Source organism: Corapipo altera, unplaced genomic scaffold, assembly GCF_003945725.1.
Source record: "Corapipo altera isolate COAL_440 unplaced genomic scaffold, ASM394572v1 24b, whole genome shotgun sequence".
In the NCBI taxonomy this organism is placed as follows: Eukaryota; Metazoa; Chordata; class Aves; order Passeriformes; family Pipridae; genus Corapipo; species Corapipo altera.
Window position 1 is genome coordinate 3,482,143 of NW_020884888.1, and position 14,377 is coordinate 3,496,519.

The following is a 14,377-nucleotide window of genomic DNA, read 5'->3' on the forward strand; positions in this document are numbered from 1 at the left end:
AAAGACCCAGAGATACAAGATAGTTAACATTTGAATATATTCCACTCCATGCCTTACCTGAACCAAATTCCATCCCTTTAGAGATTCAGCAATGATAGAAGTAACTGTTGCACATACACCACCAAAAACCATCAGATGATTAGGTCCATATTTTATTGCATCATAGAAGGCTTTGAGTCCTTTTGCATTGTCGCACTGGGAAAAAAAAAGAAAAAAAGAGTCAATATTTAATGTCATAAATAAAATAATTAACTAAGAAATAAACTATTGGGGACTTAGGCAGGAAAAAAGAGTCAGGAGTTGCATAGATATAAAAATTGTACAATATATAACATCTGAAAACCTAAACATGAAGAATTAGAGTATTCACTTCCAGACTCCTAGTGTGCTGTAGTGAAAGAACAGTAAACCCCCTCCTTATATTGTATAAAACCAGAATTTCAATACCACTATTTGACAAATAATAAGAAAGGTCCAGCAAAAAAGGTTGACTGAAACCTTTTCTACATTGAGAGCTACCATTTCCAAAAGTAAAATTTGGAATGTAATACCAGATTGCCAGCAGGACTTCCATAGTTGGAAGAAAGCTGGACAATACTGCTGATCTCTGTAAAAAAAGTTCTGTCTGTAATGAAAGCTCCTAAGTAACCTCTCCTTAAAGTCCAACCCCAGCATCCTGTGCAAAAATATATAATGAAGAGACTATTACTTAGAAGGATAACACAAAGTCTTCGAAAGGTAACAAAACAGTATTCTTTTAAGAATCTGCTAAGAATTAATTGTTCTGCTCTCATAACTCATGCTGCTTTGAGTAGAAGGGGGGGGCTAAATGACATTGTGAGATCCTTCTAACCTGACACCTGTTCTGGGCTTCTCTGATAATTAGTTTGATCTTTATTTCAGGTGTAAAGAATTTTACTGTAAACTGAGACCAGGATTCAAAATTGAGAAACAAGGGCTGATGCTAGTCAGTATTGCAAAAGATACATCAATCCATGAATGGAGTAGTATCAATCATTCATAATAACCCATGTAGTCACGGCTTTACTCCTGAGCTTGCAACAAAGTATTAATAAATTATTTGCCTGAAGCTAAGAATTTGATTCCAAACCATACTGGAAGTCAGAGGTGCCAACAGGCTATAATGGCAGTTGCCACTGCTCCATTAGCAGCCACTTCCTTATCTCTCTTTTTGAAACAAAAATTTTCTGCCCATTTTTGCTTCCTCTACAAAGTCTTGCACAAATATACTCTTTATAAGAAATATCATACACCAGCCTCCCATATTTCATTATCACAATTCAATAAAACAATTCATTAACTATCAGCATCCAAGTGGTAATTGTATTGCATTCTGTGGAAAGAAAAAAAGATTTTGACTAAGAAGTTTGGAAGCTTATATTAATCTCCTTACTGAATTAATATGTGAAATGAAAAATTACTCTATTTGCATTCTGTCTGCAAGAATAGAATTATTGCTCCCACTTATTCAAAGGGATACAGATTTTTAAGGCATAGACCTTTTTAAATTGCATAATATAGCACAACGCTTTCCTTCCTAATGCAGAAAAAAAACCAAACCACTTCAGTATGGTAGATGTTTCCCTATCAGTTTGATGGACTGGTGGCAAGCTCCCATTCTGAGAGAATTAAGAATGTGATTATTGGAAGAAGCAGTGTCCTCCGTTCTTACTCCTCCACTCCCTAAAGACCAGTTTATTCCAAGTGCAACCAGAAGGCTCAACTAAATCCTGACTTTTATAAGCAGCCAAAGACACTAGAGCTTCAAATATCTGAACTTAAGTGGCATTTAGCCAAGTCTTTGCCTTCATTCACTGTATCATTTGAAGGTGCAGTAGCAGAGATTGTTGAACTTGTTTTCATAGCAGCTTAAAAACAGTTAATATAAATTTTTTTTTGCATTGTCACATTTTAGATGTCTCACTGAGGAGCAGTTCAAGAAGAATAAAAATCATATATTAAATATTATATTAATGTAAAATAACAGTCAGAATGTGTAGCCCAAGAAAGACTATGTACATGAAAAGTTATGGAGAAATAAAATTCTGCATTCTAAATGGCAAAGACCTATGGCATGTTATCTGAAGTCGAATTCACACTGAAATTCACCTTTGTATCACAAAGTACTGATGCATTTTTAACTATTATTTGCCTACAAAATGTTTCTCACTGCAGTAAACTTATGCAATTATGGGTCCCAGTAGGTTGACTCACTGGGAGGTCCAGAATTGCTATTATTATAAGGCTTTTTTTATTTGATTTTTACCTGTTTGTGAAGATACTTGCATGACAAAACCCCTTTTTTAATCACAGAGCAGTTCTCTTGGGAAGGTATGCCAAAATCTTTATTCGTCTCTCCCAAAGTGAAAGGTTTATGCTGCTGAGATATATTACTGATCAATCAAAAGTACATACAATAATACCTGGGCTGCTCTTCAATATGATTCAGTTAAAAGCCTACCATGTTCTCACATTTGTACTTTCCTCCTGAATAGTCTTATCTCTCTGTCTTTTATGCCACCATGAATAATTATACTAGACTCTGTCTACTCCTTGAGCAAAACCATCGCAGTAGTCCAAAGTATGTCTCAGAGACAAAGAATAAGAACTTAACACTGTGGCTGGCCACAATTGGATAGATATGAAAGGAAAAATGAGAAAGATGGGAGAAAGCAGACTTTCACATTTGTTTAATGTCACATTTCACAACATACATTGTGTATAGCATTCTTCCCTGCAAGCAACAGAACAGTCTGTCACAAGCATTAAAAAATAAACATTCAGATAAAAATTATAGCCTTACCAAGCCAGACAGACAAGTAGTAGAAAAGGTTTCTTCCTGCCTCTAGTCTGAGGAATGTATCCTTAGTGAGCTCCTGAAGCCCTCTGAACAAGGTGGGTTTTTAAGAAATCCCAAAAAGCACCATTGCTGCTCACAGCCTTCTATTGCCAAAACCTACATACGTAACCCTAAATGAGGGTAACACTGTTGAAAGACAACAGTCACTGAAATTCCCATCATATAACCACCAAATGAGTTCTTGACTTGCTGTCGCCAAGGGACTCCAAACAGGTTCAGGAAGAATGCTATGCAGCAATCTAATTACTAAAATCCGTGTTAAAACACAGAGGTTAGAAAGCCCTGGCCACATGTGGATGACGAGAAGCTGACTGGCTTTAATTGACTAAAAGCAATGAAGAAGAAAGAATCCCTTGTAAAAAGTCACAAGCTTATATGATGAAAGATATAATCTGAAGGAGCAACACCCCTTTTGCTACCTAGTTTTGCTCTTTCATCTAAATTGTCATCAACATATCTATTTCTCTGAGCTGAAGTGCAACCAGCTCAATTTTGATCTCTATACAAAACTAGACAGCTATGCAGTGCCACTGAAGTTGACTCACTGAAACACTGAGGATAGTTGTAATACCTTTCTTATTGAGGAAATGTAGTTTTATTGTAACTAGAATTCCAAATACATGTATTTTGATACATGTCCCAATTTTCTTCAGGGGAAGGAGCTGAGAACTACCTACCCCAAACATATTAATTGCTGTGCTCAGTCTCAGTCAAAAGCCTGAAATAAGAAACTTATAAATAGCAAACATATATATTAAAGAAATCATTACGTTAAGTGTATTTCTTAACACATTCACTTGATACAGATTATATGGAAAATTCACAAGGAAAAATACTAGCAAATCACCAATCAAAGGTGTGTGAAGTGTCCTGCGTCTTGTTCCGTCAAAGTCAGTTTAATATCACAGCTGGTATCTGACAAAGTGTGCATAGTTCTCATCTCCAAGGAAACAGAAACACCTATTTTAATTAAGAAAATAGCCAGATGAACTGCTGCATGGGAGAGGAGTTAAATAAGTTTGGGGACTGAGGTATTAACCTTCCCGAATCCTCTTCAGAGGAGAGGCTGACAAATAAAACTATAATCCTCCACCGAGAAAAGGATCCAAATGCACAGGGAGGAAGGACAGCCTGAGGCATTACGGGTGCACAAGGACGAGAAACATTTCTGTAGAGAACAGTACAGCAGCTGAATACACAAGAGACCTTCTCCACTGTACTCAAAGGCCCTCTGAAGCTGAGAGAAAGGGTGTCCCATGTGAAGCCACTCATCACTGAAGCCAGGAGAAGCAGCAGGACTGATCGGTGAGGGTTGTTGGCTCCCAGGAAGGCTGTCTGGCAGACACTGAAAGAGACACCAGAGTATGCACTGAAACCCTCATGGACCTAAGCACAAAACAGTGCAAATCCTTGGTGCACAGAACAGAAATGGGTATGGCTTCTATACGTAAAGTTACTCATAATTTAGCTGATCTTGTTAGAGTAGCACAGCAATAAGAACTATTGGGATGAACATAGTAGTCAGATGCACAATTATGTTTAGATTTCTAGCTGTTGGATAGCTATGCCAAGCTGTTTTTCAGTTAGCTATATTCTGGCACAACTTGACTTTTTCTGAGTAGAAGTAAACCTGAGGAACAAGTATCTATTGAGCTACTGACAACTGATATCAGACATCCTTCACGGTGAGTGGGAATAACTGCTGTCGTCTGCATAATAAAATATCCAACTTTATCAAGTGATATGAGATTTTTCAGCAGCACTCTGCTGTGAATATCATTGGACAGAGAAGCAAGTGCTCATAAATATATAAAGAGACTTCTTTAAACAGAGAGAAGAGATGTACAAAGCTTTATTCCTATCCTCTGCAAAATCTTGCTCAGGAACTCTGTGTTACATCATCAGCTCGAAAGGAGCTAAGAAATGAGGAGCACCAACAAATATTTTAATTTCATTTTCACTGACTTCCTTAAAGTCATCAGTAAATACAGACCATTTGTTGAAAAACATACAGACAACTACTCTGAGCTACAACAAAGGTCAACCAAGTTAGCATCCTCTGCCTGTTTTATGGGCAGGGCATGCTTCCCCCGAGGTTACCTCTGGTTTCAAGTATCTGAAACTTAAGTACTTTCAAAGCCAGTAATCATACTTTTACATTAAAGAGCTGTAACTGGATTTTCTTTCCATGAGTTTGTACAACTGCTCTTGGAACCACCACTTTGACAATCACAAACATAATAATCCAAAAAAAGAAAAAGCACCTCCTTTCATTTGTTCTAGAATTCTTCACACTTTGCAAAGTAGGTGTGAGGTGTGTTACTATGAATGTTAAAAGTTCATAAATACATGAAAATAAATGGGACTAGTTCGTAGATCAAAAACCAATTCAAAACTTCCTAATAGAGACATGGCAATTTTCTCAGGAAACTCCTGAATCACAGCTTGTTGATGGCTAGGACACTGTTCTAGGGAAGTAGGATTAAAAACTTGACTTTTCCTGCTGATCAGCGGTTTCAGGATGATGCCAAGCACTTGCATCAAGTCTGGTCTGAACCACTATAGGCATTCCTATATTCTGCATTTGAAAAACAAGAGCAACACTCTCCAACAACATCAAACTTCTGTATCTTAAAACTGAAGTTAACTCATCCCAAACTGTGGGCTCTGCTGTATGTGATTTCTCTATCATCTTTTAATTTTAACTGCTAGCAATCAGATTTGGTTTTGCTTTAGAAAGTGTGGATGCAGCAGAGAAGGACTTAATCTATTCAGTGAAATATTTCCCAGTAAATTAACCCTCTCACCTTGACAGCTCTTGACACACTTTGAAATTTTACCTGGCAATTTCTTTATCTGATTCTGCCTGCTGCACAGGGAATAGTTCACAGAGTGCTACCACTAAGGTACTGGTGCTTGGTATCCCATTTAACAGATTATATTCTGCCTCAGGTGTCACCAGCCTCTTAAGTCATTGACCCCACAGCAAGGGTGACCACTCACTCCTCTGACACCTCATTTCCTAAGAGAATGTCTAAACACATTGTGAAGGCTCAGCCTCTTGCTCAATGACATTTTCTTTCTTCTTGGTTCACTGTTTGGGAACTGAGTCTACCTAGCAAGATAAACAAAAATTTCCCGTCTCTCCTTATAAGAGAAGTATATTTACTTTTTCCATTCAGATACTTTGGGTTTTTTCATGATATGACTTATAGTTTCCATCTTGTTACTATTTCTTGGAGAATATAACATTTACACGGAATTATTCCAATTTAAGAACTCCAATATGAAATGGAATTGGAACGTAGCAAACAGATAAATCCTGTGTAATCAAAACTAACTCTGTCTATGGTTCCACCCCGACTAAATATGCAGTAATAACAGAGATCAATTTGTCTTCCTCTTTTCAGAGTAAACTTGGATTCAGCTTGAAAGGTGAAGTCTTTCCTCAAAGAAAGTTGAAGATTTTCCCCGATATATAACTCTTACACACACAGGAATTCGGAAGATCATCAAGAGATATTTTGCATATTTGCGATAGGAAGATCACTCCCTTTCGATAACACAACCACTGGGTTAATGTGGCAAGGTTTTGGTAACAGGGGAGTAGCAGAGGTGGCTTCTGTGAGAAGACACCAGGAGTTGCCCCCCCATTTTTGCCCCCAGAACTGGCAGTCAGTTCTGGCCAGCTCCAAAACAGGTATGCCACTGCCCAAAGCTGAACCCATCAGTGGTGCTGATGAAATTCTGTGATAACATATTTAAGAACAGGCAAAAAAAACCACTGCACAGCAGCTGTGAAAGAGGAATAAGAAAAAAATGTGAGAGTAACAGCCCTGCAGGCATCAAGGTCAGTGAAGAAGGAGGGGTAGGAGGTGCTCCAGGTGCTGTGGCCCATGGTGAGATAGGCTATCCCCCGCCGCCCATGGAGGTCCATGATGAAGCAGAGATCCACTGTGTCTTTTTTCTAGCTAAACCACTAATCAAATGCAGGAGTTGCTCTAGGGCTACACAGTGATGAAATTCATAATTCAGGTAACACTGGCCAGGTTGTCTGTAAGATGGTGAGCAGGAATTCAAAACATTAATATCTCACTGTGAATTGCTAATGGAAAGCTAGCATTTGGGCCTTGGAGAGATCCTATTGTGCAATATGAGCAATTAGTCAGACCCCCAGTATAAGTTATTGAGTTTTGCTGGATTATTCTGCAGCTGGAACTGTCATCTTACCAAAATCAAATTGGTGTTGATTCAAATATTCCTAGGCCAGAGGGGATTTTATAACATCCACACTGTATTTGCTCACCTATAACATACAGCCTATTTTGTTACAGTCATTCACTTCTGCATCAATCCAATAAAATATTCCACAAGACAGTTTTACAGGTGTTTTCTAATTAGCAGCATTGATTGAAGTACATGGATGTTCCCATACCCAAGGTCATCTTGAATTAGAAATTTTTCCAAGTAGCCTTAAAGCTGCACGTAGATGTTCACATTCAGAGTTTTATAGTATAAATATATAAAACTAAAAACTAAGTCCTAGAACTGTATTGTTTTTTTCTGACCCCCTGGTGCTCAAACACTGTCAGATATTTTGGTACATTCAGTCTTAACAGGGAGACGATGCCTTGCTCACTTCTTCCTCCCAACATAATCTGGGACTAGTTCTGGGACTAGTGCTACTCCATTGCCATTATGTTTTATGGAAATAAGTGGAATTATGGAAAAGCATAAAAGTCCAGAGGAACGGTGTAGGGAAAATAATGTATTCAAATATATTTAGAAAACAAATAACAAATTCTGGTTTTGAGAATAAGCTGGCTCAGTTTTCTCCAGCTATTCCGATTTTTAACAAGAAGTTCAACATTACAATGATTTCTTACTAAATAAAGAATTAATTTTAATTATTCAACAATCCAGGAAAATATCTCTGGGCTTTATTTGCATCGAAAGACTTTTTAAATCCCCCCTAGGAAATCAGCTGTGTTTTTGCATTTAAGTAACCTCAAAAGGTGCTAATTGTTTCAGACTCTTGAGCCTCAAGATCATTATCACTTAAATTTCTTGTTGCCACCTACTTACTATTTTGTTGCCTCTCAGACACGTGCTGAAATAGATTTACAAAGCATTTGTCAGCTGCAACTCAAGTAAAAAATGACGTCATAAGGGACATAACATTGCTGGGCTCAACACAGAATCGCGAATGTCAATTCTTCAATTTTGTACTTGTCTCATCTTTTCTTTCCTTGCCCTTATTCATTATCATTTATTATTACACTAGCATAAATAGCCCATATTGTCATAGTCACACTCTGTTGGACCATTTCACTTAGGTTTCCTTTCATTCCATTCTCTGTGCTTTTAAGAATATAGGGAAGAATTCACAGAAGTAAAAAGATATGCTATTTAAATATGATATTTGATTTTCTTTTTTCAGATTTAGAGTGTAAGCACTGCAAAAGATATGATTTTTGGCATGAACAATCAAAATAAATCAAAAATTAAAACAGAAGTACATCATTCTATGTTTAGTAAAATAAATTTTTCTGGAACTACCTTTAAAAAGTAGAGTTTTAGCAATTTTCTCCTTTTGTTATGTCTGCTACTGACTACATACTCAGCTTTAATAAGAGTGGGGTTTTTTCCCCAGGTCATTTTGGGAATAAGAAAAATCGCATGATGCAGGAAAGGGTACTATCTCCAAACTGTTAGCATGTCTTTTCTGTACCCTGAAAATCATTACATACTAAAAATGTGTAACTCCTTTTAACTGCAGCTGTGCTCCTTGTAGGAAATAAAAGGAAGGAATGAAATAGGAGAGTACAGAAGGAGAAAAAATCCAAGTTTATAAATAACAATCAAGAAGCTCTTGTAGATGGAAGAAAATAGAAGTGTACTACTACAAAACATTTGAAGTAACAGTGACACACTTGATAGTATGCCTGGCATCCCATTCCCAAGTAACAAGTTGCAATTGAAACCGAGGTAGGAGTGTAACGATATTTTGAAAAATAACTTGGCCCTCAGCAATCAGCAAGAATCAGTTGTGGGGGAAGCCTGCTGTATGAATTGTTTCTTTCCCATGACCTACTTGCTCCTGAAACAGGCTTTATTTTTATAAAACAGGTGGAAAAAAAAAAGAAATATTTTTTGATACTTTTCCGACATGAAATAAAAATATTATTCTAAGGATGAGGAGATATGGAAAAAGAGCTCTTCAGCATTTTCCCGGTTAAGAGCATCATGTCGAAATAAAGCCTCCCTTGTGTGCCTCTGTCATAAGGCAACAGGGCCTGTCTCTCAGTGCACATAACCACAGAACGTTTCTAAATAAACATTCACCGGGGATGACATGAGGCACAGATGACTCCAAGGCCCTTCAGAATTGTCCTTATAGCTTCTGAAAGTCACTTACCTGGAAGATGTGAGGCAATCTCTTGAGCTATCACAAGGATGTCTGTAGCATCCTTGAGAATATATTTGAATTTTAATAAAAGGTCCAAAAGCACCTGGCAATTTTGGAAAATAAGATGAAACTCTTTTCCTTTAGAGGTCAATGTTCAACATCAAGAGTGTTAAGTGCTACGTGTAGCTCTCAGCATGACTTTTTCTGAAGCAATATTGTTTGAATTTTTTCATTTTATTTTTTATATTTTTTAAAAATTCCCAACAAGAATTGCAACATAGATAAAGATCAGAATTAAAATACAGCTGACAAAGTAGAAGTTTAGAAAGGGCCTAATGAATTAAGAATAGCAAAAAATAATTTTTTCAACTCAAGAGTCAAGAAGATCTGGTGTAACAGTCTTCATTGCACACCTCTAATTTTTTAATTAAAATATTTCTGTAATGTAAAACAGTTCAACTTTGTCTATAGCAAATAAAACTTTGCTAAGCTAATTTATTGAAGGAGGAATAATGCACAATCCTTTAAAATTAACCCATAAAAGCCAAATTAAATTAATGGTATGCTTTAATTTGACTTAAATTAACATAGCACAAGATTACAATAATTCACCATTTTATGGAATTCTTAGGCTGGAAATGGATAGAGTGCATATTAGTACAAGTAAATATTATATTAATTTTTCCCCATTAATACCTGGCAAAAGAGACAATACAGAGAGAATACAGTTTTATTTCAATGACCACACAGATGGCATGACATTCACTGTCTAAGTAGGTGCAGTGCTTCACAGGTGGCAGGTATGAAAATGCCTCAAAATCATGGGCTTATCTGCACTGAGGAGCTGACTCAAAGTTGAGTGTTAGATGTAAAGGAAAGAAAAGGAACAGTCATGGAAGTACAGAGAGATATTGGAATAATAACATGTTTAAAAAGGTATCCAATTTCACGAGCTCTGCAGACAGGCTTATCACAGGTATTTCTTCACAGCTTTTCTTTAATAACTTGCCCAACTTAGTTTGTGTTTTCCCTATTTAAAGGTTCACTGTGATCCAGCTGACTTTTATATTCCAGGAAAATAACTGGTAGAGATTAGGAACCACTTCAAAAACATAAAATGGTGGAACTATCTGACTCGTGGTCCTGTCACATTAATGCATGGACATTAAATTTCAATAGTTTTAAAGCTATACAAGCAAGATATTTCCTCCACACTGCAAACTGCAAGATGATCAACAAACAGCTGTTCCTTTACAAGATCAAGACAGGTTAGCAGACTAACAAATAAATCCTCACCATTCTACTTTACAAGTAGAATGACTAGTGCTCTTTCCCCTTAGAGTACCCACAGAAAACCTTAATTAAGCTTGCCAAGAGCAGGGTATTGACCTGTTTATCAAACCTAATTTATTTTTATGAGAAGGTAACCCACCTAGTTAATCAAGGGAAGCCAGTTGATGTAATCTTTTTGGATTTCAGTAAAGCTTTAGATACTGTCTCTCACAGGATCCTTCCAGACAAAATGTCCAGCACACAGCTGGATAAACACATCATGGGGTGGGTGAGCAGTTGGCTCACGGGGCGAGCACAGAGGGTAATAGTGGATGGAGTAACATGAGACTGGCGACCTGTCACTAGTGGAGTTCCACAGGGCTCCATCTTGGGTCCTGTGCTCTTCAACATCTTCATAAATTACTTGGACACAGGAATGGAAGGGATACTAAGCAGGTTTGCAGATGACACAAAAGTCAGAGGAGCCATTGACTCCCTCAAGGGCAGGGAGGCCCTGAAGAGAGACCTCAAAAAATTAGAGGACTAGGCAATCACCAACCACATGAAGTTCAACAAGGGTAAGTGCCAGATTCTGCAGCTGGGACGATGCAACCCTGGATGTACGTACAGACTGGGGAATGAGATACTGGAAAGCAGTGCCATGGAAAGGGACCTGGGGGTCCTTGCTGACAGCAAGTTGAATATGAGTCAGCAGTGCCCTGGCTGCCAGGAGGGCCAACCCTGTCCTGAGGGGCATCAGGCAAAGCATCACCAGCAGGTCAAGGGAGGAGATTGTCCCGCTCTACTCTGCACTGATGTGGCCTCATCTTGAATATTGTGTGCAGTTTTGGGCACCACAATATAAGATAGATCATCCAAAGGAGGGCCACAAAGACGGTGAAGGGCCTTGAAGGGAAGCCGTATGAGGAGTGGCTGAGTTCACTCACTTGATTTGTTCAGCCTGGAGGAGACTGACAGGAGACCTTGTTGCATTACAGCTTCCTCATGAGGGGAAGAGGAGGGGTAGACACTGTAATATCCAGAGACAGAATCTGAGGGAATGGACTGAAATTGTGTCAGGGGAGGGTTAGGTTGGACGTTAGGAAAAGGTCCTACACCCAGAGGGTGGTTGGGCACTGGAACAGACTCCCCAGTGAAGTGGTCACAGCACCAAACCTGACAGAGTTCAAGAAGCATTTGCACAATAGTCTTGGAAACATGCTATGACTCTTGGCAATAGTCTTGTGCAGGGCCAGGAGTTGGACTCGATGATCCTTGTTGGTTCCTTCCAGTTCAGTATATTCTGTGATTACTCATCTTGATGTACTGACCCTTGAGGGTTCCCTCCTTATACTCCAGAAACAAAAAGGACATGGAAAAAAATTGAAATAGAGCTGGCTGTGTGCAGGTGCAATGCCCATGGAGTACATAGCTCAAAACTGCAGTCAGCCCCAGATCAACCACGCAGATGCTTAAAAGCAAATACATTCAGTGCAAGTCTGGAAACTGCAAATAAGGTTCATACTAGAAGCTAAGGTCTGCTAGCCTGTCCATCTTAGACTAATTAGGTCACCCTAATTCTCTTCCTTAGTTATCTCATTTTGTTTCTTAAATGTGGTATATACTTGTGACACTCACAACAAACTTATTTGTTCTTCAGCTACTTTGCTGCTCGCCACCAAAGATGAATCAAGAGCCACAGAAGACACTGTTCTCTCTCTGTGCACGGCATACTCCATAATGAATCCCAGTATGAATTCCCTCAGACATGTCTCACTGAATGACTAATTCCTGCTGGCTGTTAACCAAGCTCTACAGAAATCTCATTGACACATCATAAAGAAGCTCCAAACTACCAAATCCTCTGTCATTTGCCCAGTTACCTTCATTGTGGTTGTATTTGACACTTCTCTGATTGCTGCTATTAATTTGGTACATAATGGTCTGCTAGGCACTGCTACCCCCCAAGCAAAGCTCATATGCATGAGTAGAATTCATGGTTTTGTAAACTGAATTTTGACTTGCCTAAACTCTAGTAAAAAGGGCTTGACTAAACTCTACTTAACTCCAAATGACTCATAGTAGGAAATTCTCATACTAGTTCAGTAACTGGATAAACAGATCAGTTTTTCCATCTGTCTACATAAAAACCCCTGCCTTAAACATCTCCATGACTTTGACAGACTCATTCAATCCTAAGTTGCCCAGAAATTTAAAAAATAATGCAAATATCAAGTTCCTCAAGACAGTCTGCTTTCTCTTACACCATGTACTCCAACAGAGCTAAATTGCTTTAAGTTTGCCCAGGGAACAGTACAGATTCTTGACATTCCTTTGTCAAATATGTACTGACTGTCACCCAAAATCTTAACAGGCTGACATGATATAAAATGTTAATAGAATGATTCTAATCATTTTGTCAAGCATGGCTGACACTACATTGTCAAGTGAAAAAAAGTACTTTGTAGAGCTCTGGATCAATTTTAATTTTTGCCCTGGCATCAGAAAGGTAAAAGAAGTGGTGCGAATGAGTTAAACATTTCTCGCTACTTTTTTTAGGCAACAAACTGAAGGGAAATGTACAAGTCCTGACCAGGTCAAATATGAAATTGACAATGACCTTGTCCAAGGAAACCATCCTCAAAATGAACCAGTGCTCTGAATACCTTACAAGATTTCAAATGTTTTACTTGATGCAATTCTCAGTGTCTCAAGGGTAGGAAACGGATTTCTGTCATTAAGTCTTCTACTACAAACTCATGGTGCAGTAAAAGAGATATAAATAGGTTTTCTTTTGGCTAGTGGAAGCTGCATAAAAATTGGCAGCTGTGGAAAATGTTGGTGCAGGATAGAGGCACAACATCTATTTTAAAACCAGTATGGGAAACACATACTAGCAAGCCTAGGATCTCAAGGCTTTGATAAAATACAAAAACACTCTTGTGCCATAGACCAGATGGTGCAGGAGAGCCAAGAAAAGCATTTTCTACTTAAGCTGTGGTCAGAAACCATCACCTGGCTGCTACCTTTCCGCAGCCCAATGAGAAGAGTTTATGCATGTAGTTCTCACTTCAGGTAAAGCAAGTTGACAAATTACAACCAATATTTACAGTTGTTCAAATATAAATGTGCTGACCTCACATTGAAATGGATGAGAAGAGTTCACATCACCTTTTCCACTTTGGCAAAGCAGGATGTGTATGTACACGTGTGTGTGTGTCAGCATGTGCATGCAGAAGCAGGCACAGAGGAAGGACAAGGACAACAGTGTTGCTGGTTGCCACAAGTCTTCCTGCAGCTCTGATTTGACTGGGATGATTTGAAGGTGAAGGACAACACAGCAGTCAAAAGGACATACTCTTTTCAAACACCCAACTTGGCTTTAAGAATATGACAGTTTATTAGCAGAGTTCCACTTACTAATCATGAAAAACGAACCCAGAAGCAAACAAACAAACAAAAACCACCTACTGTGAAGAAACAAACAAAAAAAACCCCAAAACAAATCCACCCCATCAATCGCTCCATCAGAGTACAAGTCAACTTGCTGAGTTAAGAAGCATGAAGTGATAAAATAACATCTCAGGTGCTAGTTCATGAGATCACAGAGTAGGTTGTTCCTTGGGCACAGTGGAATTTGCATTCCCTAGCAACAGTAAAACCATCGGCAAAAAAAAGGAATAATTTCTCCCAGTGCCTCCTACTTACACTGCTATACGCAAACTGATGGGAGACTGTCAGTGAGTACCTGCTTCCAGCATGTTCAAAACATAGTTTAAGCTACTGTATGAGTTGGAAGATAGAAGACTCACACC

The 14,377-nt window shown here is 38.4% G+C and overlaps 1 protein-coding gene across 2 annotated transcripts in view; it reads right to left on the reverse strand.

The window, feature by feature from the left end:
- GABBR2 (gamma-aminobutyric acid type B receptor subunit 2) overlaps positions 1 to 14,377 on the reverse strand; it is a 476,962-nt gene that overhangs the window by 370,775 nt on the left and 91,810 nt on the right. For both annotated transcript variants that reach the window (XM_027643926.1, XM_027643927.1), the window contains exon 2: positions 58 to 195. In XM_027643926.1, the coding sequence (XP_027499727.1) occupies positions 58 to 195 (138 nt within the window). The remainder of the gene's footprint in view (positions 1 to 57; positions 196 to 14,377) is intronic.